This window comes from Vipera ursinii (genome assembly GCF_947247035.1).
Source record: "Vipera ursinii genome assembly, chromosome: 3".
In the NCBI taxonomy this organism is placed as follows: Eukaryota; Metazoa; Chordata; class Lepidosauria; order Squamata; family Viperidae; genus Vipera; species Vipera ursinii.
The window spans coordinates 176395426-176421886 of record NC_139516.1 but is presented as its reverse complement, the minus strand read 5'-3'; the positions used below and the strand labels follow the sequence as shown (position 1 = coordinate 176421886).

Sequence of the window (26461 nt, the reverse complement as noted above, 5' to 3'; positions counted from 1 at the left end):
GACATGGTCAGCTCTACATCGTTCGCATCAAGGGTGCCTGGGGAGGAGTGGGACAGATCTGAGGGTCTCTGGCAGAAGGAGGGTCTCTGGGCCAGGGCCATGGCAGTGGGGGCTGTTCCCTCACTGTTTCCAGGATGGCTTCACGGGCCGCATGAAACCACTTCACGGGCCGGATCCGGCCCCCGGGCCTTGGGTTTGACATGTCTGCAGTATATGACAGAAGAAAAAAGTCCCCCCCCCACTGCTTACTATGTAATTGAAATGGCTCTTTGACTTTTCCTTTAGAAATAATTCTAAGAAATACTTGCATATTCTTATTTTTAAATATTAGAATTATAAACAGTGCTGCATCTTAAACATGGTTTGTTGGATTCTTCATTGTAGGTTTTTTATTCATTGAAGTTTTCCTTACATCAAGGTGATTGTTTCCCGATCAACATCATAAACTGGTAAAGTGTGATAAGAATGGAGTATGAGCACTTTATTTTGTAACCACATTTGTAGACTGACGTGCTGCATGAAAAGCTTTTGTTTTAATTTTGTTTTATTTATTTATTTTTTTAAAAAAGTAGGCTGGAAAATCCTTCAGATCCACAAATGTCAGTATTGAAATTTGAAGTTTTAGTTGTGGAAAAGTTGAATAACTTTATGAAGAGACCTGTGTTATGTCAAATCAGATCATACTGACAGCAGCTCTCAAGAGCTTCATGTGTAAATCTTATCTTTGCTAATTTTAACTGCAAGTGACAGTGTTTAAATGCTATTGAGTCTACTGTTTTATTAGTACATTTGTAGATTTCCAATCAACTTTGTTCTAAACTCATGATAGCAAATTATATTTGATTTTTCAGCCTGAAGAGAATAACAGAATTATTGTGTGGTCTCTTCATTTTAAAGCTATGTTATAATAGTTGTATTATGAACTTGTTCATTTATATTGCTTGGATTGTTAAGCATCTAATTAATTTTTAAAATGCTTCTAGCTTCTAATTTAAAAGCTACTAAAGAGTGGTGTGATTGTAGAATGGTCATTTTCTCTGAATACAAAAAAATCTAACAATATAGTTTTGCTCTAATAATTATTTTAGTAACAATTCTGTGATGTGCTGATTAAGTTCATAACTATTATAACAGAGGCCTCGTTTGAAGATCTTCTCCATATTAAAAAAAATTCTTAAATGTGTATTACTGATAGGAACTTCACTCTAGTAAGGTTTTACAATTTCTTCATTTAGGTGATAGGGGAATGTTTTAATGATATCCATTCTTGAAGCATATTGCATCTTCAGTATATGCACAAGCTTTTTTCTTGTCATATTAATAGGTCACTATGATATATTAGGCATTTTAATCTGATTGGACAGACTTTATGTTGGGCAAAAGTCAAAGCCAAAAGCTGCTTGTGAAACATTTTTTCTCTTAAACATGTATTTGGAAATAAGTGACCAGGCGGGATTTCTATCTTAGAACTATTTGGAATTTAGGTTATTACCTTGAAATTGCAATAGTGGAAAAGTAATTAAAATTGCAATAATGATAAAATATGATTAACTACTTTTCTATTTTACAAGTCACAACATTGTTAATATTGTTTATTTTTTCAAGTGTGATAGAGATATAAATCTTTATTGGGAAAATTCAGTCACACAGATGATACAAACAAGAATTAAAGCATAAATTATTAAGATTTGAGATTAATCTTTCTCTTTCTTACTTCTCCCCTTGATTAACAGCTACCCTCCACTCAGCTGAGTTGTAACTAATGTCCAACTAAAACGGGATACCAAATGGTTCATAAATCACAGGAACCTCATAGATCAGGGCTTTTCAACCTTTTCACCCATTGTACCACTTTTAGGATAAGGCACTATCTGAGTACTACTAGTCGCCCAGCAAGGTGTCAAAAACGTGACCAAAAAAAGGAAAAAAATATATAAAGTACAGGTAGTCCTCGACTTACAACAATTTGCTTAGTGACTGAAGTTACAACGGCACAGAAAAAAGTGACTTATGACCATTTTTCATACTTATGACTGTTGCAGCATCCCCAGGGTCATGTGATTTACATTCGGATGCTTGGCAACTGATTCATACTTATGACGGTCAGTATCGCAGGGACACGTAATCACCTTTTGCAACCTTTCGACAAGCGAAGTCAGTGGCTGGGGGGCGTGGCCACCTCATCACTCAGGTTGCAGGGTGCCTGTGGGGGGAAATCCGTGGGTCTCTGGTAGAGGGGGGTGGGACTGGGTTGGGTGTCTTCCTTTCCTCCCTCTCTCCCATTGTCCCTTCCTTTCTTCTTTCCTTCCTTCCTTCCTTCCTTCCTTCCTTTGCTTCCTCTCACCTTTCACCCTTTCCTTTCTCTTTCCTTCTTTCCTCACCTTTCTCTCTCTTTTTCCTACTCGCTCTTCTTCCTTGCTTTCTCTCATATTTCTCTTCCCTTTTGTTTTATTTCCTTCCCTTTTTCATCCATTTATTTCTTTTCCTTCCCTTCCCCTTCCACGTACTTTTCCTTTCCCTCCCTCCCCATTTGCTCAGCCGGTAAAATTGTCTGACAGATCCTTCCAAGGGAGTTAAGAAAAAAGGAGAGACAAGGCAGCTTTTTCAACCGGACACCCTCCAGCGGGTGGGGGACTTGGTGTCCTCTCTTGCCAAGAAGAATTGTGGGAATCGGGCGACCTGGAGGACAACCTGATCTTGCCAGAGCTCCTTAATGTTCCAGGAAGGACAAGGAGGTTTCTCCGGGGACGTCAGGATTCCACCTTACTATGTGACAGATAGAGACTCGGGGCTGCTCCTCTTTTTGATCCTGGCTGGGAAAAGGGGTGTGTGTGTGTGTGTGAGGAAAAAAGATGGAACTTGGGCGCAGGATGCGTCTCCCCACTCCAGAGAGCCCTGCTTTCCTCAGCGCGTTGCTCCCGGCCTTATTTGCAGGAGAGGAAGGCCTCCTGCCGCATTGCCTCGGGACCCTCCGAGGGCTTTGGCCGGGGAGTTCAAGGAAAGGGCGCCTGGGAGTGCTCCGGGGGCAAAGAGCCAAGGGCATCTGGCCCGGCCCTCCGCAGCTCGGCCATGCCACTGCAAGGTCCCTTTGGGGGCGGCACACTCTGGCTTCCTGGGCTCGGCTGCCAGAGGGTGAGTGGTGTCCGCGGACTGCCCGGTGCTCCCACCTGCACCAACCATGTGAGCGCAGGGAAGCGGAGCCAGGTGGATGCCTACCCCCGCTTGGCCCGGTGCCTCCCCTACCTGGCCACGAGGGAGTGGCTCCCTCCCCACCTGCCCGCCCCCTTTGCTGGCCACCGGTTAGAGAAGTCGGGCCAAGGCTGGGCAAACTTTGCGGGCCCTGCCGGCTGTCGGAACTACGTCGCCTGTGCCCCCTCAGCTCCGGGGCTGCCCATGGACTAACCACCGCTGCTTTGCGCCTCTTCGGCTGTGTGCCCCGCCGGCTCAGCTATGTCACTGACGGAGCTCTACAGGGGGTCGCCAGTGAGGAGAATGGGAGAAAGGCTCCCAGCATTCCGCTGGCCTCCCGGTGGCAGCTCCAGCCAGCAAAGAGAGCAGGAGGGGGGCAGCGAGCTTGGAACCAGCCCTGACTGTTCCGGGAGGCCAGCAGAATGCCAGGAGTCCTCCGGAGCAGTCAGGTCCAGTTCCAGGCTTGCTGCCTTTCCCCCATTCTCTTCACTGGCTGGGGTCGCCTCCAGGGAGCCAGCAGACTGCCGGGAGCTCTCCGCAAAGGGCTGATCCGGCATCACACTGTGGGGAGGGGAATCCCAGTGCTGTCCTCGTGGCTGCAGACATGGACCTCCCTGCAGTGGAGACCCCGCCAGAAACCCTGCTCAAGCGTTTGGGAGGAAAGGCAGGGCTCCCTCCTTTTGGCAAGCACAAAAGATGTCTGGATGGGACAAGCCTATCCAGGTTCTGCCAGCCCCCAAGCCCACCCAGTTGCCCTCACCACCCCCAAGTGTTTTATTTACTAACCTGCTTTCAGCTGCATTCCGTTTCTCCATTCGCTTCTTTTCACAAGTTTGTGGGACAAAAAAAGTTCCATGAGACTTTCTAACTTCTCACGAGATCATGCGAGAAGTTAGAAAATCTCATGGAACTTTTTTTGTCCCATAAACATGCGAAAAGAAGTGAATGGAGAAACGGAATGCAGCTGAAAGCAGGTTAGTAAAAAAACGCTTTTTACTTTTTTTTTTTACAGTGCTGTTGAACCGGTCCTACGCGTACCACCAGCCATGTGCTCCCGTACCACTAGTGGTACGCGTACCACCGGTTGAAAAGGCCTGTCATAGATTCTCTTTGCATACAGAGAACACCATAGACTGTGTGTTGCATTTTATAATAATTGTTCAAATATAATTTTATTTTTATCCCATCTTTATTACTTTTTAATAAAGAACTCAAGGCAGCAAACTTACATAATACTCCTTCCTCCTCCTAATTTTCCCACATGCAGAGCACATCATGAGAAAGGCAGGGCTAGATGAATCAAAAGTTGGAATTAAGATTGCCGGGAGAAATATCAACAACCTAAGATATGCAGATGATACCACTGTAATGGCAGAAAGTGAAGAAGAACTAAAGAGCTTCTTGTTGCAGGTGAAGAAGGAGAGTGCAAAAGTTGGGTTGAAACTTAACATTAAGAAAACCAAGATCATGGCATCCGGCCCTCTCAATTCCTGGCAAATAGATGGGGAAGAAATGGAGGTAGTGACAGATTTTATTTTCCTGGGCTCCAAGATCACTGCAGATGGGGACTGCAGCCAAGAAATTAAAAGACGCTTGCTCCTCAGGAGGAAAGCCATGGCAAATCTAGACAGCACAGTAAAAAGCAGAGACATCACCCTGTCAACAAAAGTGCGTATAGTCAAGGCTATGGTCTTCCCAGTTGCAATGTATGGCTGTGAAAGTTGGACCATAAGAAAGGCTGAGCGCCAAAGAATTGAGGCCTTTGAACTGTGGTGCTGGAGAAGACTCCTGCAAGTCGCTTGGACTGCAAGGCGATCAAACTGGTCAGTCCTAGAGGAAATCAACCCTGACTGCTCTTTAGAAGGCCAGATCCTGAAGCTAAAACTCAAATACTTTGGCCACCTAATGAGAAGGAAGGACTCACTGGAGAAGAGCCTAATGCTGGGAAAGATTGAGGGCAATAGAAGAAGGGGACGACAGAGAATGAGGTGGCTGGATGGAGTCACTGAAGTAGTATGCGTGAGCTTAAATGGACTACAGAAGATGGTAGAGGATAGAAAGGCCTGGAGGAACATTGTCCATGGGGTCACGATGGGTCGGACACGACTTCGCAGCTAACAACAACAAATTTATTAATTTTTCACCCCCTTACCCTTATTAACTGTTCTTGTTTAGTAACATAAAAATGTTGCAAAAAATGAAAAGAATCATAGTTGGAGGTACTGAGTCATTCTTTCACTCTAAAGTCAATTTGTAATCTGTTTTATTGAAGTGATCAAGAAAAACAGCAGCAAATTAAGGCTAATGTGACCAATGTACAGGGAATACTAATGAAAGTCTTTGCTTACTAATCAGTTGTTCAGTGTTTAAAGTTCCAATAGTGCTGAAAAAGGAGACAACTGGTCCTCAAAGTTGCATTGCAGTGTCCCTTCAAAGAAAAAAGAAGAAAGTCCAGTTGCTTCTTGGAAAAACATATTTGGGACAGTTGAAAGACTAGTATTTAATACTGATTTCTGTCTGTGTTTGTATATTCCTTGTCATGTTGATGATTGTCAAAAATGCAACAAAAATATTTCAGTTGTAATTAGGAACTATTCTTCTGAAGTAGGGAAAAGTATGCTTTCATCTACATTCAAATTCAAGTAATATTTATTAGTTTTCCCACAAACATACACTTTGGGAAATGTATTTGACATCTCCTTTTGCTTTTATGCATTTAGAAGTATAAATGCATCTTTAAAAAAACCAGATCAATTTAAATTTTAAAAATCCCCAAAATTGGAATATTTATCTGATGATTTTATGTTTATCAGATTGGCCAGCAAATCATCATGATATTACTAAGTGGAGAAATTACATTTCTCCTTTGCAGCAATAGGGAATTGGATATTTGGAGACCAAAACATCATGACTGATTGAACAAGAAACATTACATCAAAGTAATATTTGCTTGCAAATAATGTAAAAACTGCACAATAGTCCCTTATTTGAAAGAAATCTGGAAAAGCTGGATACTTGGACAATAATAAAGGTGTGATATAAATAAAAAAATAAAATTTGAGTTATTTAGAGCCAATATGTTTTTATTAAACTATGTTTTTTTCTGATACTGTACTCTGTTACTGTAGAATGTTCATTTTGTTTTGGGGAGTTTGCCCAAAATATCCCTAAGAACTGAGGCCTTATGGTACTATATTCTGAAATAAGTTCCTGGGTCTATAGCTAAATATACAGTTGATGTCTTAGGTAGGACTTCCGTAATTTGTATCAAATGCATAAGCATTTTATTATTTGTTGTAACATTAAGAATTGTTGCAAGTAGTCCTCAAGTTACAACTATTCATTTAGTGACTATTCAAAGTTACAAAGGCACTGGAAAAAGTGACATGACAATTTTTCGCACTTACAACTGTTGCAGCATTCTCATGGTCACATGATCAAAATTTGGACAACTGGCATGTATTTATGACTTGCTGTGTCCTGGGGTCATATGATCTCTTTTTGACTTTCTGACAAGCAAGCAATGGGGAAGCAGGATTCACTTTAACAACTGTGTAACTAACTTAACTGCAGTGATTAGCAACAACTGTGGCAAGAAAGGTTGTAAAATGGAACAAAACTCACACAACAGCTATCTTGCTTAGCAACAAAAATTTGGGGCTCCATTGTCATAAGTTGAGGACTACCTGGACTAACTTAGGTTGATAATAGCATTAAATCAACCAAAGTATATTCTGGGGATCAGTATAAAGGCCATCCATTGCTGAATCTTTCATTTGGGGGCTGTAATTCAACAGTCCAGATTCAGTAGTTATGAAGTAATCTTAATGTCTTTTTAGGGGAAAAACAGAAGGAGTGTTAGAAAGAAAGGGGAGAGGATTCTTACAGGAACACCTTGAAGATTGCTTAATATTGTAGTGTGGACTCATTCTCTATTACATTTCTCACTCAAAGTTTGGTTTATATAGTAACTAACATGTATTTTAGCTTCCTGTCTTTCTTACTTCACAAATTGGTAACAAAGCAATCTCTAAATTTTAACATATTGTGAAATTTTATGGATATATTTTTGGATTTTTTGTAATGAAGGTTGTGCTTTAACTTATTACCAGTTGTGGTTCACTGCTGCCACTGAAGGAAATTTTATTTATTAAGAACAATATTATCTTGTAATTAGACATGAAATTCTATCAGTTGTTTGCAAGTTTGTAAACAAGTTACCGGTACTCAAAAACAAAGACATGGGATGACTGAATAACAGCATCAGGTAAGAATGACTGTCTGATGCCCAGATTGGACAGAGAAACTTTGTTCCTGGACTTTTGTCTGAGTTTGTGTAGAAGATTTAATGTTCTTAGATTTTATTTGCTGAAGCATGCATTTTTTTTAAAAAAAAATCTCTTCCATTTGCTTTTCTGGTATGCTGATGTTTAGAGATTAAATGAGACAGAAAAAACCCATTACCCAGGATGCTTTGTTAGTAGGAGAGGGTAAACTTGATTACAGCCAGCACTGGGTTTCAATATGGGTACATAAAAGCATTTAGCTTGTGATGGCTGCACTAAAAATAGCTTTTGAGCAGAGTTTGCAGTCGGGTCCAATTTCGGGGTTTAGCTGAGTTCGCCATAAAGATCTTCCTTTGCTGCTGTCCCAAGGCTTATATGAGAGTGAATTTTGCTGTTTGTATCTTAGACACTGGTTTTATTTTAAAGTGTACTTTATTCATGGAAAAAAGGATCTGATACCATGGCTGAATATTCAGGTATGTCTCTGATAGCTTGGAATATTGAATGTATTTATGACTTTCAAATTGAGCAACAAAATTTAAAATACTGTTAGCTAAAAATTAAATGGAATTTTTAAGTTTAAAAATTTGAAATGTTATCTCATTTATTGTATGTCCCCATTACACAAGATACTTGATTTTAGAATTTTTAAATAAGTGATTGAACATAGATCATTTTTAATAGCAAAATACAATATTATAAAAATACAGCAGAATTAATATCATACAATTAAAGCAATTAAAATATGTTTCTTGACATGTTAATGCTTAATTATATTGCTGTAGACAAGTGGTGGATGAAAGCAAAAGCATACCAGTTTTGGAAATTGACCTACTTTCTGATTACTGGCAGTGTCTGTGTGAAAGATAGTAATTTTTGTTTAGCTCTGAAAAATTAAGTTTAAATCGTAAAGGAGTTTTTACTGAGCACTTTTGGCTTTGTTAAATATCATTTGATAAATTTAAAGGCAGGGTAAAAAATGAGATTTTCATTTGATTTCTAAGAGAAGACCAAAACAGAAACTAATCTTCCCAGTAAATGTTTGAAGGCTTAAGAGATATGCACGCCCATAGCAGCAGTTTTCACTGTTCTAAAAATAAATATAAAATTGTGATATCTTTAGAAATACTAAATAGTTCAGTTCAGAAAATATTATGTGAAAATGTTTTTTTTATTTATTTGTTTGTTTATTTATTTATTTATTTATTTATTTATTTTATTTGTATACCGCCCTTCTCCCGAAGGATTCAGGGCGGTGAACAGGGCACATATAAAAATACAGAGTACAAAAATTAAAAAAGAATTAAATAGGAGCCCGAGCTAAAACAATAGATAGTAATATAAAAATCCAATAAAAACCCCAACACATCATATTTTACCTAGATATTTATATTCAAGATACACCAGTTCTCTCTTTTTTCACTTTCTCCTCTTCAGTGTTCTCTATGAACATTTATAATATTGAATACTTTTATGATACTGTAAATAATAAAGGTAGGGGACATTATAAAACTGCAGTTTTCCAGTATATTTTAAACTGATTGAAAAGATAAGAAATATAAACATATGTTTAAAAATACTATATACTGGATTATATGTGTGTGACCTAAAAAAAGGAAACTTGATGCACCAACCAGACTAGGAGTAAGCATAATTTAAATTTAAATTAGTTGGTGCAAGTCTTGTATGCACATGCATTATATGAGTTAATAGGAGGAAAATATCATTAATGGTGTTTTCTAGAAAGAACAAACATAAATGGTATTTTTCAGCAGTAGGTGAAACAATGGAAGTAGAAAGAAAATAGAAAAGAAAATAGGCAGAGAAAATAATTTATATTTATTTGTTATTTATTTTTCTTCTTTATATTGCCAGTAACATTACTCTCAATGAAGAAAAGTCACTTCCACTCAGATTTAAACTATAGCATTAAAGTTAAATAAATATAAATGAAGCAATTAATTTTTGAACAAGTGGGTTTTTAGAATTTTGTATTGACATGGTCAATAATTTCTCATATATTTTAAGTGTTGGTATTGTGTTTCTGATAAATAAAAGTGGATCTGAAAACATTCCTATGAATTTTATCTTGTCCCAAAGAAGTGAATTTGCATGTCGAAATTAATGCAAAAATTGATGTTTTCTGTGTAATTAAATTAAAACAAATTTAATTCAGAAAACTCAAAAAGCAGATGTTAGAAATAGATTTCTTCCTTATTAATATCGATTTCAATTGGCCCTGGAAAAAAGAGGAATCACTAGAACACCATGCTTCCAATCCCCTAAGCTACTCAAAAATAATACAGTGATTAACGGCATGAAAGACTGCTGAAAAATCAAAAAGAGCCAGAAGTGGAATGCACTCTCTCTATCTTGAGCCTGCCATGTCATCACAAAGTGCATGCAGCCAATGCTATCTCAGCCTTATAGCCTGGTTAGAAGCCAGACCTAAAGAGATACAGAAAATCCATTGCCTTCATGGTCCTTTGAGATTGTAGCCTAATCACCTTGAAAAGAGAAGGTTACAAACTAAATTAAATTAAAATTATCCAGCTCTGTTAGAGTGATGGTTTTTTGAAAAGGGGGCAGACCCCATCACCTTCATACCTAATAAAATCATCCCCTTTCCCAAGGATCTATTCAGTACTTGGATCAGATCACACGTCAACTCCTAGGAGGTCTTGACCAACAAGGAAGGACATGGATTCAAAATACAGGTGGCTGGGCTTACAGTCCCAAGGACCTTCTCTACTTTCTTAGGAGTTAAGTTGCAGCAATTGGTGGATCAGGACCACCTAAGCTGGAATGACCAGGCAAAGAGGTAGGGCACTGGAGAATTAAGATTACCAGTAAGCGCTACTCCTGAGGAGTACTCCATCTCTTTCTCTTGCCATGCACATCTCACCACTTGGATTTTATTGCCTGCTCTTAATTTTTTAATCTATGAACAAACTTTAGAAATAGTGTCATGTACAGTATTTAATAGTAACATTACCTTTTATGTACATTTTATTTAGTAATTCATTTCCAAAGTTTTTAACTTCTGATAATATTTCATTTTTATGTCTTACAGAAGCAAAACATGGTGGAAACAAGAGTGCCAAGAAAGAAGGAGTTTCTGGGAGCTCTTTTTTTACATGGTTCATGGTAATTGCACTTCTGGGAGTATGGACATCAGTTGCAGTAGTTTGGTTTGAACTTGTTGATTACGAGGAAGTACTAGGTAAGAATTCAGTCATAGTAATATCTTAAGATTCAATTTCCCCAATATTTATTCATTTATGTAAAACATTTTAATGGTTTCCCATGTTATATAAAATAACCTACAGCAGACATACATATAATAAAACAAAATTAAAAATTCTTATATACCACCGGCAGCCATTACACTCCTGGCCTATCATTGAAAGAAGTCATGAGGGTAAGGGGTATCTCAGCATGGAGGCTAAGTGCCAATATGGAAAAAGGCTTGCTTCCTAGGTCCCAATAGATGGTAAGATTTAATAGACCTGGAACACTGCCACCTATCCAATCTGGGAGGATGTCCTCAGGAAGAGGTATTTGCTCAGATAAACTGACCCTGTGCTATTCAAGGCTTTAAAGTTAATGAACAGCTACTTGAATTACATCTAGAAAGAAAAAGGAGGCCAGGCAGCTTATACAGTAGTGGTGTAATACTGGCAAACTCTGGGCAGCCCAGAATTGCTGCTGCATTTTGGACCAGTTGAGGTTTCTGGGTGGTCAAGAGTAGCTCCATGTATTACGCATTGCAGTAGTCCACACAGGACATGAGTAAGGCACAAATGACTGTGACCTGAGACTTCTGGCCTAGGAATGAGCACAATATTTGTTTATTTATTTGTATCCAAACTTTATTATTTTTACAAATAACTCATGGTGGCAAACATATCTAACACACACTTTTGTCTCCTATTTTCTCCACAACAACAATCCTGTGAATCCTACGGTCACCCAACCAGCTTTTATGGCTAAGGCAGGACAAGAACTCACTGCCTCTGGCTTTCTAGACACTAGACCAAACTGGCTCTCAGTTGGGACACTAAATACAGTATGCACACAAAATGAATTTTTGCAAAGCCCCTTGAACCATGGCTGACAGCTGTTCTTCAGGCAGGAGCCATGAGTCCAAAAGGACCCTCAAATTCTGTGCAGGGAATTGCTGTTCCATCAAGACTTAAAGATAGCAGAGGACACAGAAACACAAAGCCACTTATCTTTCTAGAATTGAATTATAGCTAGTTCCTCCTCATCCAAGCCTTTTGGCTTCCAGGCACTGAGTCTGTCAGAGATGAACAACTAACTAACATCAGTGTGCTTATGATACTTCACCCCATGCTGCCAAATAATCTCACCATAGCTTCATGCTGTGTTAAAATGGAGGGGTGAGAGAACAGCCCTCTCTCCCACGTAAGAGGGGCCTTGATTTCTTTCCCTCTACCAACAGTGACTGGGACTTGTTATGAAGGAAAGAGGATAACCATCACAAAACAATATCTCATTTCTAACTCCCTAAACCAGTCCAGAAGAATACCAATGCTTTTTGTTCTCTGAACTACTTTCACTACAAAAAAGTTAGGCAATGTTGTTGGATTCAATAACAACATCGAGAAAGGGGAAAATCACTGCATTCTTCAAGCCGGGTGGAACCATATTCTTTCTCAAAGTGACATTAACTACTGCTTGGACGCAGTCACGTGTCACCTCCTACAAGGCCTTAGACAGCCAGGAAAGGCAGAATCCAGAACATAGGTGGCAGAGCTGACAGTAGTAAAAATTCTGACTATTTCCTTAGGATCAGCTGTCTGAAATTGTTTGGATTAACTAAGCAAAGATGGACCTCAGTCATTTCTGTAGGACCTGCTCAGCTTGATTCCAATTTAGTGCAAATCTACACAACTTTATTCAACTGATGCCTAGAATACTATTCACAGTGGCCTTGCAGGTGTTTCTCCAGTTCCTCCTACTAATAACTAACAAATCTGGTTCAAACCTTTAGCAATAGTAAATTCTTATTCATTTTTCATTTAGTAAAAACAAAGCAAGAAAGCCAGTTTGGAGGAGAGGTTAAAGTGTTGAACTAAGAACAGAGAAACAAAAGTTCTAGTTTAGGCATCAAAGCCATCTGGGTGATTTGGAGCCATTCACTCTGAGCCCTAGGAATAAGGCAGTGACACACACTTCTGAAAATGGTATCAAGAAAACTGCATCAACCTGTCTATTTAGTCATCAGAAAATAAGACTGACTTGAAGGCACAAAATAAATATTAAAATGCAAGCAATTAGATTAGGAAAGTAGAGTTGGATATCTTGTATTTATAACTACTATTATATTAAGTCCAAGGGGGCAGAGAAAAGATGAATTTGAAGATTTAAAGGGTGGACAGTTTTGTGGGTTCTGATAATGTGAGTAATGGTATCTGTATTTTTGCCATGCATGCAGCCAAGGCAAAGGACTTCCGTTATAACTTGTCAGAAGTACTTCAAGGTAGGATTATAAAGGGATGCTTACATTATGTGTTATACTTGATGGGATTGATTTATAAAATTTTATTTTTAAAAAATACAGCTATTTTTCTTTCTCTCTAGACAAGATGCTTTTATTTCCAGATAACTTTTGAAGCTGTGGTGAAATTAACTTTAGTAAGAAAATGTGCTGTTACCCCATCTTTTTTTTTTTTACTTCTGAAGAGGATAGGATTGATTTTCTTCAGATTTATCTTTCTGCTTTTCCTTCTTTTTCATTATTTTTGAATATTTAGCCTCTTTCCCCTGGCTTGTGGAATTGATACAGAAAAGAGTAAATAAGTAGCAGGAAGAAGCAGATCATCTGAATAGTGTTTTGCTGTTGATATTTACTTCTGTAGATAAGATTGTTCCATATTTTAATGCCATTGGCAAACTTTTGTGAATAGCTTAACAGGATGTTTTGTTTTCTTTTTCCTATTGTCAAAACACTAATTGCCTAAATAATACAGAAATAGTTTGCCAATCGTCTTGGTTTTAATTGGGGCAGGGGGACTAGAAATTTGAGAACTGAAATGAAACTGCGTTTTGCTTTCCTGTATCAAACTTTATATTTGTATATTGTTGTGAAATGGCTGTAGGGAAAATTGTAACAAACCTCCAATATCAAGGCTATGAAAATCAATGTAGGAGTTCTTGGCAGAATCTGTGGAACATTTGCCCTGGTTCTTCAGATTTTAATAATTTATCTGTATTTTGAGATTATACAGAAATGATTATATGGAAAAAAAGTTTTAAAATAAGTGCTATTCTGCATTATTTCAAAACAATGTGGATAAACAAACATTTAAAAGAGATATTTTCTAGAAATGTTTGCCCTAATAATGTGTTCACCCTTAAAGCAATATAATTTTCACAGTTCTGTGAAGGCTGATCCTGGCTCTTTTTTGCATCTTGTCATGCACAGCCACTTTGCTTTACTTATGGTTCCCACAAGGAACAACTGTTGAAACAGCTGTGCAAGTCTTCCACTCGTCATTTTAATGCATTTAAGAGGAAATTCTTTGCTCATTCTAACACTTTTATAAAGGTACCTATTTCAGATGATTTGTACTTCCCTAAAAAAATGTATGCAGCAATTAACTAGGTTGACAACCTTACTAAGCCATTATAGTACATTTCATTTTATCCATCTGTGTTCTGTAAACTCAGTCAATTGTGATTTACTCAATTTTCCAAAGGATGATTGTATTCTTATTTTTGTTCTTTATTTATTCAATTTGTATAGCTATCCATTTCAGACCAATGACTCTGGTCAGCAATTAATCATAAAAACAATTGTCCCAAAGGTGCTTTTTCAAGAGGCAACTGGGCTTTCTTTGTTTTTCCTTGAAGATGTTTTAAGGAAAAACAAAGAAAGTCCAGTTGCCTCTTGAAAAAACACTTTTGGGACAACCATGACCTGGATGACTGAGAATCTCCATAGACATAAAAACAGTTAAACACAATACAGAAAAATTAAGTGCAAGTAGCAGCTGAGAGTTACTATAATCCATCAGTAGAGAAATCTGTGAAATCCAACAGCTCTCTCAATTTAGGCATGTTGTTTGGAAGCTCAATTATGACATTAGTTCTAAACCAGGCATGTCAAACTTGTGACGTCGACTTTTTCCCCATTGCCGGCCATGGGGTGGGCATGGTTTTGGCGTGATGCATCCGGCCCAGAGGCCAGCAGTTTGACATGCCTGTTCTAAACTGTATAGCAAATTATATTTTAGTGCAGTTTCCTGATTTTCTTTCTGTTTTGTTCCTTTTTTGATGTGATTTGGCCTTTGAAGGCCAGAAAATAATTCAAACCTCTCTTATTGCTAGACCATGGTTATAAGTTGCCTCTTGGACAACTTTTTAGCAAATCTGTTAACTCTGGAAAGTTTTTTTTTCCCTTTCAGTAAACAGTAATCCCTAGTGTTCACCAACTTGACATGTTCCTCATTAAGTAAGGTGTTTGATATCTGCAGCTATTCCAGATGCAAATTTTATTTGAAGCAAGTATATCTTTACATTGCTTATATCTACCTTGTTCCTGAATGCGAAGTTTCTGAAATCAGAATCTGCATATTTAGGGACTAGATATATAAATATATTGTACACAATCATATATACATAGTACACAATATATTATTAGTTATTTGTTAAGAAGAGTCATATTTCTGTTGAAGTGAAAAGTCTCCACTGATGTAAAAAAATAGGATCAAAGTTATATCATTTATTTTGTGTAAATATATCAAATACAAAATTGTTTCTTTAATGTTAGCAGATACTGTGATGTCATTTTAGCATTATGAAGGGATTTTGGGTTCAAATGCTAATATACTTTATTTTAAGAAGAAACAACATGTATATTCAAAATGGCTTACATTTGCATTTAAAATTCTAGTAAAAAATATCCAACACTACTTTTTTTTTTCTTCGCTAACTTTTCACTATTCAAAGATTCTGAAACAGATTCATTTCTTTCCCTTTAGGAAAACTTGGGATTTATGATGCTGATGGTGATGGTGATTTTGATATGGAAGATGCCAAGGTTTTGCTAGGCAAGTAGATATATTAAAAATGCCATTCAAAAATGTGACATTCAGATAAAAAGTGTAATGCCTTGGTGGAGCAGTGGGCTAATGCCTCCTTAAGTAACACCAGCTGCCTGCAATTAGTGCAGGTTCGAGTCCCACCAGGCTCAAGGTTGACTCAGCCTTCCATCCTTCCGAGGTAGGTAAAATGAGGACCCAGATTGTTGGGGGCAATAAGCTGACTTTGTAAAAAAATGCCGCTTGGGGGGGCAAAATAGAATGAAGGCTATTGCTAAGCACATTGATTTGTGCTTCTTAGATTGTAAGCCGCCCTGAGTCTTCGGAGAAGGGCGGGATATAAGTGGGATTTTTAAAAAAATGCATTGTAAAGTTATCTGGAATCTTAATAGTATTGGTAAAAGTCTGTGATACCAACAGTGTTTTGCTGTAAAAGAATATTTTTTCTTTGATGTTGAACTCACGTTTTTATCTATAGTAGTAAAATAATGTTCAAGATTTTTGTGGGAGTTGCCCATTTTATATGCATTTATTTTATTTATTTATTTTTAAATAAAATAAGCGGACTGTGAAAAATACGATATGCTTGGTCCTAGGCCGATTTCTCCCTTCCAATCCCTTAATTCATTAAGTAGTCTTCAATTTCTGAAGACTTTGGGTAGGGTAAAGGGGAAAAAAAGATGCTGTCAATTCTTCACCTACCACATTGTCACTTATTATTCCTGGCAGTGTGGTGGCCTAGTGGTGAAGACACTCACCTCCTATTCGGAAAGGTTGAGTCTTCAATCCTGGGTAGCAACAGATGTTTCTTAGGGTGCAAAGAGAAAATATCCACCTAGGCATCCAAAAGGGCATCTGGCTAATAAACATTTAGCTGCAATCAGTCACCCCCCAAAAAGAAAAGAAAAAATCTTCCTGGCATGTAAGGGTTACTGAATGATTAACTTTCAATGCTCCCTGTCACAATGAAGTATATTGAAGATAAAGGGCCCTCAGACTTTGAAATTGACACTAGTATTGACCAAAAATTAGATCATGCTTAAGAGAGATCTGTTAAAATGAATTGGATTTAATTACCTGCTTAATTTACCCATTGCATTGATTACAGGTCTTCTAAGAACATAAACATATTTGATCCAAACTTTTGCCCTGTCTTTCTGAAAATATACATCTAGTAGCCTTATACTCAGAACCACTATTATGAAGTACTAAAGCATCAAGAACTATAGAGGAAAAGGCAAAAGTACTTGCACTGAATATATACTTTAGTCTATTTTTGTTCTCCTGAAGAAAATCCATCTATGTGGTTGTTAAGATTCAGCACCAACCTGACAGTGCATGATCGTTATCAGTTTATTTTTGTCATATAAAGTGGCATGTTCAGCACTCCTCATAATTTGATTTACTTCTGCAATCTATGGAAAAATGGGACATAAAAATTATTTGCTATCATGGTTTAAGTCCTTTTGTTTTCCACTAACAGTAAAGAAAGAAATGATAGAAATTTAGTCAGGTAGTTAATTATATGAGCAATTTAACTAGTGCAAAATGTTTCAGAATTGGAAAATATCATGCTCAGTGTATCCTATTCCAAATACCGGTAACTGTTTCAACATTATCACGGCTGGTTTTATGTTATAATCATACTATAAATGTTCACAACTCAAAATATTTCTAGAAGGGTGAATAAAATTGGAACAACCTTTTGGATTCAGAATGTTTTGCATATCCTATTGAAGAGGCCTAAGATCTCAAATGAAGCATTTTCCTGCAAGCAATTTCAATCTGCACATATAATAATAGTTTCCTAACTTTGGTGATGGTTATGGGAACATAGTTGTCAGTGCTAATGTAGCATGGATATTAGTAAATTGTTCCTCAATTAAGACTTGAGTAAAATAGAGGGTAGAAGCAGAAACATTTTAGCTGTGCTCGGCAGGGGTAAACAGCAAGCACTAGATACTCAGAGTACCTATGACATCACAGGTTTATGTTCATATAATTTGGCATATTTTTGCAAAATCAGACATGCTATTATGCAACATCACTTGTTGATATCCAGCACTTGAAAATGATGTGCAGGATTATTCACTATATGTTTTGCTTATGTTTTGTTTGACTGTCAACTATATGCTACTCTTAAGCTAAGATACATAGCATCCCCATCTGATAGAACTTCAGAGCCCATTGGAATCTAAATTGTAGATTATTTTATTTCTTCCTGGGCTTTACCTTATACATTGTGAGCAAAAGTTTATAGTTAAGGCAGTTGAGCTAAGAACCCATTATATCGAACAGAATTGGGGTATCATGTAAAGAGGGTGTATTTTTTTTGAATATTGATTCTTTGTATTTGCCACATATATATTATATTACTGTTTTTTTCTTTTATCTATATCACCCAAGAATTATATCCTGTATTTTATTTTATTTTTATTTTTTGATATGGTGATAAGACTAAGCAATAAATTATTTTATAACTATATGTTAGGTGAAGTAAGTCCCCTGTATTGTGTAGTTTAAAGCACTTCGAATCTGAGTTTCTTCAGTTATGAATAATACAATGAGACATTGTAATCCCTTAAATTTTGAAAAGCTAATCTCACAATATTACTATATAATTCTTCTGTATTATTCACTCAAAACATAAAGTCAACTAAGAATGGAAAATAACAAGGAAAAAATGTTCTGCTTTATAGGCACTTTATGTTTAATATCATGCAGACATGTTCCATTGGGACAACCATAACCTGGATGATTTATAATCTCCATAAACATCATGCAGACATATTTGCTAGTGTTTAAAAAAACTCATACCTTAAAATTCCTTTGAATTAATTTTAAGAATGTTTAAGAAATTAAAAAAATATTGTGTTGAGAGAAAGATATAGTTTTGAGTTTTCTTAATATACTCCCATTAAGCCATACTATTCCCTGGAGACTCTGAAACCTAGATGTCCAAAGTGATCGAACCAGAGTTTCTCACCTCCATTATAGTTCAGTCATTCACTTGTCCTACTCCATTCCCAGATATTATAACATTTCTCATACTTCATGCTTCACCTTTGCCCAAATCAGTGAATTACCTATAAGGGCAACACATGGAGGACAGACCTTATAGCACCAGTTGCTAGAAATCTTAATTGTTCTTCAGAGAAAGAAGTTAGAGCTTTCTCCTAGGCAATTAAATTTCAGATATGACCAGTAAAGTTGTTAAATTTTAACATTAGCTATGACTTAAAAGAAATCATCTGGTGCTTTTCTTATACTATTAATTGCTTCAGACTTTATAAGTTTTATTTTATTGTTGCTTTATATTGTTGCTTTATATCTTACATGTTTTTGCCTTCTAAATATTGATCATGGATTGTAACTAAATTGCAGCTTGACAGACAGGATAATTGTATTCATTTTCCTTAAATGGCAAAGTAATATATAAGCTTTACAAGAAGTACACCATTCCAATTATCGTCAATTGTTCATAATCCTCAATTTATGGTCACAATGGAGCCTGCCCATTACAGTCATAGGCCGTGATGATCATAAAGCAGATCATCACATGACCTGATTTCACAACCTTTTTTTCATGGCAATTGTTAAGTGAAACACCATGGTTGTTAGGAGACTCCATTGTTCACGATGGGGCATTTTGCCAAAAACCAAGTAAATATGGATGGATGGATGGAAGAAAGGGAAAAAAAGAAAGAAAGAAAGAAAAAGAAGCCAGTGTCCCATGCAAGCAAAGCCATTGAGGAAGCCAGCAGGAAGTTGGGAGTTGATCTTGCTCCCTCCTGCTCCTTCTTTTTCTTTGTTTATGTAAGGAAATCTCTCTGAAATGACCCAAAGGGTCACAGGGTATTTAGTTTAGTCATGAAAACCGTGACTAAATAAACAGAAAGATGAGTGGCCCAACTATGGGACACTAGGTGAAATGGATTGTCCTACTGCTTCGCAAACACTTCCCTTCATTACCCATACTGCTTATCAGAAAGTCCTTTTTACCCAATGTAGTAAAACATTGCTAGAACAGCAGATAGAGGCTATATAGAAGGAGAACTTTGTGGTAGCTGATATGCCAGTTGAAGTCCTACCTAATGCAAAGAACCTGGCTATAGCAATCTGTGCTCTTATTACTATGAATTTTATCTAGGCCCACCTGTATAGTTTATTCCAAAATTGCAAATGTATAGAATGTGGCAGCTTGCCTACTGGATAGCTCCTGCAGTGGGAGCATATTAACATCAGTTTTGTAGGCTATGCATTGGTTATTGGTAAGTTTCTGAATACAAACAAGCATTTCCTTCCTTCCTTCCTTCCTTCCTTCCTTCCTTCCTTCCTTCCTTCCTTCCTTCCTTCCTTCCTTCCTTGTACTTTGTGAAGATTTTGGCATTAAACTCAAAGATAAGATAGATAATTTCAGGAAATGCATTCATTGTATTTTATTTGGTATGTTTTATCTTTTATTACAGTTATATTGAGCATTAATTGCATAACTTCAGAAATATTAGTTATCTACTTAATGGTATTATCTGTAACTATCTCTTTGTTTTAAATGAATAGTATTCTTTTAAAAAATAGTGCTAGGAAAAGTACAAAAAGACCATCAGGATCAAGGAAATTATAAAAGATAAGTATGTCTTTTTTAGGAATTATTGTTGAATTAAAATGAATAAAGAAAAATAATTTGAAATTAATGGAAGGTCAGAAATAATATTTTTTTAAAAAGCTGAGAACTAACAAGGAGTAATGCATTTATTAGATTGGAGAAACCAAAAAACACCAAGACCATTTCCACCAACACTGACAGGGCAAGCCACTAGAATATAAACTAAAAGAAAACCCCATTCCCTACTACAGAGGCCTCGAACCCCTGGGCTGCGGCCCACTACTAGGCCTTGAACCTTTTAGAACCGGTTGTGGAAGTGGCAGATGAGCATGCGCTCCATTTGCATGAATCGCTTGTGCAAATAGAGCTGTGCATGCACTTGCCCGTCACTCATGCAGAACCATTCCCTCATTCCCCTGCCGGTCCGTAAAGCCGAAAAGGTTGGGCAGCTCTGTCCTGCTAGCACTGATGATGTTACCTAGGTTGGATAATGAAACATCTGCAAGCAAACAAGCTCAGAGAGCACCAAGGACCCCTCAAAAATTGAGAGAAACATGATGTGGCGTTGGGGAGCACAACTGGCATCTCTATCACTCTTCACTGGAAAAGATGTTGATAGGAATCTATAAGAACAGATAAAAATTGCAGATGATATACTATTTTAAAGCTATAACAAATATTAACAAATGATTAGTGCCTGATTATATATCCAAAACTAAGAACTGAAATATTAAATTGCTGAGTTCCTAGGAAAAACAGAATATTAAATTAGCAGAATAGATAAATAGCCATTGTAATATATGTTTTAAAATGGAAATGCCAAATAATTAGAATTAGAGATCAGCTACTTAATTTATAATGAATTAATTGGTGGAAAACATGTTTAAGATAGAATAATTAAAAATAGAACAAGCACTCATGGAAAATAAGATTATTTTAGAGAGGTAGTCTGTAGGCTGTACAAATGTTATGTATTTATGAAAATATGAAATACATAGTTCATAAACCTGGTTCTAAAAGTATCTTCAATAATTATCAATAATTATTAATCATAATATGATTATTATTATTCTGTTGCTTTGCATGTACATTGAGAGCTTCTGCACCAGAGACAAATTTCTTTTGTGTCTAATCACACACAAATAAAGTATTCATTCATAATTATGGTAATAATAAACATACAGTCACTCATGCGCTTGTGACCTCCCAGATAGACTACTGCAATGCTCTCTACATGGGGCTGCCCTTGAGGACCACTCGGAGGCTTCAGCTGGTGCAGAATGCGGCCGCGCGAGTTGTGATGGGGCTTTCCCGATACTTCCATGTAACACCTCTTCTCCGCGAGCTGCATTGGCTTCCAGTTGCCCTCCGGGTGAGATTCAAGGTGCTGGTGATGACCTATAGAGCTCTAAATGGCATGGGTCCGGACTATCTTCAGGAGCACCTGTTGCCAGCATCAACTTCCCATCGTCCTATGCGCTCCCACAGGGAGGGCCTCCTCAGGGTGCCACCGGTCAGGGAGTGCCGGTTGGCGGCCCCGAGAGGGAGAGCGTTCCCGGTGGGCGTGCCTGCCCTTTGGAATCAGCTGCCTGTGGAACTCCGGATGGCCCCCGACCTTCGCTTGTTTTGTCGGGACCTAAAAACTTGGCTATTCGAGCTTGCTGGCCTAGACTGAGGGTTTTGGGTTAAGGTTTTAATTTTTAATTATTTTGGGTCTATTTAATTTTATTTTAACCTGTATATATTATACTGTTTTAATTTTCCCTGTAAACCGCCCTGAGTCCCTCGGGAAAAGGGTGGTATATAAATAAATAAATAAATAAATAAATAAATAAATAAATAAATAAATAAATAAATAAATAAATAAATAAATTTCCTGCACTTCAGGGAAATAAATAGTACATCTTTTGTTGGACTTATGATCTTTTATTCATTGTTAAAAAGTCTTCTTCAATCTATGTGATGTCTTCAGAAGTGAATTAAAAATTATGCGTGATCTACAGATAATTAGTCATGGAACATTAAGTGCAGTTCTCAAGTTTAGATATATTTTTGAATGCTAGTTGCTGGAGATAAATGATGGATGAAAGATTTTGCAGACTTACCTAGCCTAATCTTGAGCCTTTTTAGTATTCTGTTAGTGCAACACCAGGAAGAGCTAGGCTAGATATTTTCTTTTCTTGTATCTGTGCCAGTTGAAATTTCATCATTTTTTGAGAGAACTAGATTGGATTAGTCTAGTGCAGCCACTGGACTGTGAACTAATTCAGCCCTTGTTCAGGAAGATCTTTCTTTGCATTGGCGTTGAGAGTACTAGTGTCTAGTTTAATGAAGAGAAGGACTAGGGGTGACATGATAGCAGTGTTCCAATATCTCAGGGGCTGCCACAAAGAAGAGGGAGTCAAGCTATTGTCTAAAGCACCCAAAGGCAGGACAAGAAGCAATGGATGGAAACTAATCAAGGAGAGAAGCAACCTAGAACTAAGGAGAAACTTCCTGACAGTTAGAACAATTAACCAGTGGAACAACCTGCCTCCAGAAGTGGTGAATGCTCCAACACTGGAAATTTTTAAGAACAGACTAGACAGCCATTTGTCTGAAATGGTGTAGGGTTTCCTGCCTGAGCAGGCGGTTGGACTAGATGACCTCCAAGGTCCCTTCCAACTTTACTATTATGATTATGATTACTTTGTTTTAAACTTTACCTTCCTTTAGTGCAGGAGTGTCAAACTGCTGGCCAATGGCTGGTTGCATCATGCAGAAGCCGCACCCACCCCAGCAAAAAAAGTCACAATACGTTGCAACATGTCACATGATGCAGCGAGTTTGATACCCATGCTTTAGTGTTATCCTTGTTTTTTTTAAAAAAAGTCTCATGAAAGCATATGCTTATCACCTGTGGACAGTTTATTTTTAATGGAGTAGCTGTTTTGTAGTAGTAAGAGTTCAATAGCAATTTGAAAACAAACTTATCTTCATGAGCAAAATTATACTAATGCCTCCTTAAGTAACACCAGCTGCCTGCAATTAGTGCAGGTTCGCATCCCACCAGGCTCAAGGTTGACTCAGCCTTCCATCCTTCCGAGGTAGGTAAAATGAGGACCCAGATTGTTGGGGGCAATTAAGCTGACTTTGTAATAATGCCGCTTGGGGTGTGTGTGAAAGCCCTAATAAGCAGGCATATACATAGAATGAAGGCTACTGCTAAGCTTGTAAGCCGCCCTGAGTCTTCGGAGAAGGGCGGGATATAAATGGAATTAAAATAAATAAATAAAATAAATAAAAATACTTTGTCATATGCAAAATATAGTCACCTCAGTAAAGGCAATGTACAGTATGTATACATGTCTGTCAGGGTGACGGGGGGAAAGAGAGAGAGAGAGAGAGAATATGTGTATATGTCTGTTGGATGTTTTCTCATAACCCATAAATAGAACCATTTCATTCCTTGACACTTTTTTTGCATTTTCTTTTACTAATTTCTTCAAATATCTTTTTAAAATATTCTGTTCTTGTTAATCTAGTGATCATAGGGTCTCTAAAAGCTTTCTAGATCAAGATTTTTCTTTCTATCTAATACTGCCTTTCTCTCTCTCTTCTTTTCCCTTTATTCTTGCTTAGGCTTAACCAAAGATGGCAATAATGAAAATATTGATTCACTTGAGGAAGTCCTTAATATTTTAGCAGAGGAAAGTTCTGATTGGTTTTATGGCTTCCTCTCATTTCTCTATGATGTAATGACTCCTTTTGAAATAATAGAAGAAGAGGAAAACGATGCAACAGATGATGTTGATGGTACGTCACAGAATGAAGGGGTTCAAGGAAAAAAGACATGTGTTATTGTGGATTTGCAGAATCAGTGACTTCGGTTCATGGAACAATTCATTGATCAAAGGAAATGTCCATAACATTAACTAAGTGCAAAAAGGTGCTGGAGTAAAACAGGGTAAATCCCTCTTATGGACAGATCAGTTGCATGAAGACCTGCTGTCTAAACTCTTTTAGAAATACACATTCAAAAGACAAAGTGAAATAACATTTTGTCTGTATTAACCCAACAGTATCCTAACCAGCGTGATTGGTTTATGTCTGCTTTTGCACTAAAATGCACAAGCTCTATAGTAATAGCATACATTACTAATCTGTAAATCGTTCTTTTTTCTAAGAAATGTTAATTGGCTGTAAATATTCAGGCATGTCTAATTGTGTATATATTGATACTCTACATTTTAAGATTCTGCCTACCATAACATTAAATTAGAGAACTATTACTGAATTTAGTATCAGTAATTATTTCCTAATTTTTTAGTTTCTTTTATTTTAGAGAACATATATTGAAAATAGTTAACATCTATTACCTGGCTAATAAACTATTCATTATTTAAAACCAAGCATGCAATGTCTATATATTTTTAAAACAGGTTTCAGTCACTTCTTCGTATATTACTATTCTTTCAAAGGCAGTTTGTTTGTTAAAAAAGTGAATATTTTATGAGAATAAGAACTGTAAGTATACCCCCGTGCCCATCCGTGTATATATTTGTTTTTGTAATGCTGAACATATTAAAGATAGTCAGTACAAACTGACTTTCAAAGTTGTGGCTGACTTGGGTTTGATTTTATTCCTCGTCTTAACCCTGGTCTCATAATGAGATAATTGATTATTCAGACTCTTGAAATCCAACTATTTCTCAATGCCTATGTTTCTGTGCACTGTAATCCCTTTCTGGAAAATGTTAACTTTGGGAAGGAGAGAATCCAATCTCCTGCACTACAGGCACATCATCGAATAAATGCTCAACTTTGCAGATCAAGGATTAGTCTTGTGAACAGTAGCAGCTTTAATTATTTGTACTGATATTGCTATACTGTTTTAAATAATATTTACAGCTTACAAAAGAGATCTGTCATTTTTATTGCTTGCCTTACTTGATAATACTGAGCGTGTAATTGTGAACAGCTGCTTTTAGCTTCTGCTTATTTTGCTATCATGCTAATATGTAAATAATTTGCATAAAATTTTTCATTTTATCTGTTCAAATCGAAATTTATCAGCTGAACCCTGGATTTCTGTGACCACCTTCAACTGTATCTGATAAAAACAATGAGTTTCCCATCACATTATAAAGTAACTTTTTGAGTTGTATAAATAAACATTCTGATCATCTAGTATATACTTTGTATCATTAGCTACCTTAGAACATCTTAATTGTAGATCTTGGAAGTCGATAAATAATGAATAGTGAATGTGTTGTAACAAAATATTTGTACTCTAGAATTCACTTTGCTAACTCTTTTTATATACACAAATTTTTATATCATTAATACTGCACATTAAATTGATGTTTAGTTTATCTTAGTTGCATTCAAAAATTCCCAGTCTCATTAGGTTAGAATAAACTTGCTAGATTCATATTCTCATGTTACGTTCTTCCATTCACATTTATAGAGCAAGGCTTGAAATAGGCATCCTGGATTATTTATGAAAGCTCATGAAATAGAACTCTCTATAAATGGGGTTTTAAATTGCATATGAAACTTAACAAAAATAGAGCAAGATCTCTTCTGAATATGTGAGAAATTGATGGAGGTTGATTGGAGGTTACAGATTATGAGAGATTCTTTCCACTCATGCCTATTAGGTAAGTCTGAATATGCAAATAGAACTGAATTCCTGTTTGTAAATGGTCTTTATTCACAACCTATTAACAAATAAGTCAGGCAGTCTTGGAACCAGTCTTGGTTCTAGATTATTTGTTAACATACCATATTCACTTTTGTTTTAGAATTTAGAAAGTAATTTTAAAATATACTTTAGTGTTACTTTTTTCATTAGGAAAAACTATAAGATATTTTTCCTGTCTGTGTACCTTTTACTTTATTTTTTATTGGGGGGATTAAATATATATATAATTTAAGTTTATATCAGTTTTACTAACTTGTGGAAGAATGTTAAAAATACCTTGCCGCAGATTTATTTTGCTCAGGGATGTGATCTATTATTTCATGAAATTGATTTAGAATTGTTTCTAAATTGCACTTGAAACAATGGCACTTGGGCCCCAAGCACTGAATATTAAGAGCCCAATTAGATTTGAGGTAGAATGGGAGAGAAAATTTAATGAACTTAACTGAGCTTTTCAGAATTTGATAATATACAGTGTGGGTGTAGCCTCCAATCTGTCTATAACAGCATTTTCCATGCTGAAGGCTTTCTTTGCCTTTATACTCCATCTAAAGGTTATAAAGGCTATACTCTAAAAAGTAAGTACTATAGATCATGGCAAAACTTTAAATTACATCTGCATCTG

The 26461-nt window shown here is 36.8% G+C and overlaps 1 protein-coding gene across 1 annotated transcript in view; it reads left to right on the top strand.

The window, feature by feature from the left end:
• Positions 1 to 26461, top strand: part of ASPH (aspartate beta-hydroxylase) — a 108009-nt gene that overhangs the window by 6558 nt on the left and 74990 nt on the right. The window contains exons 2-3 of the mRNA XM_083361234.1: positions 10549 to 10698; positions 15485 to 15553. Coding sequence (XP_083217360.1) covers positions 10549 to 10698; positions 15485 to 15553 — 219 coding nt within the window. The remainder of the gene's footprint in view (positions 1 to 10548; positions 10699 to 15484; positions 15554 to 26461) is intronic.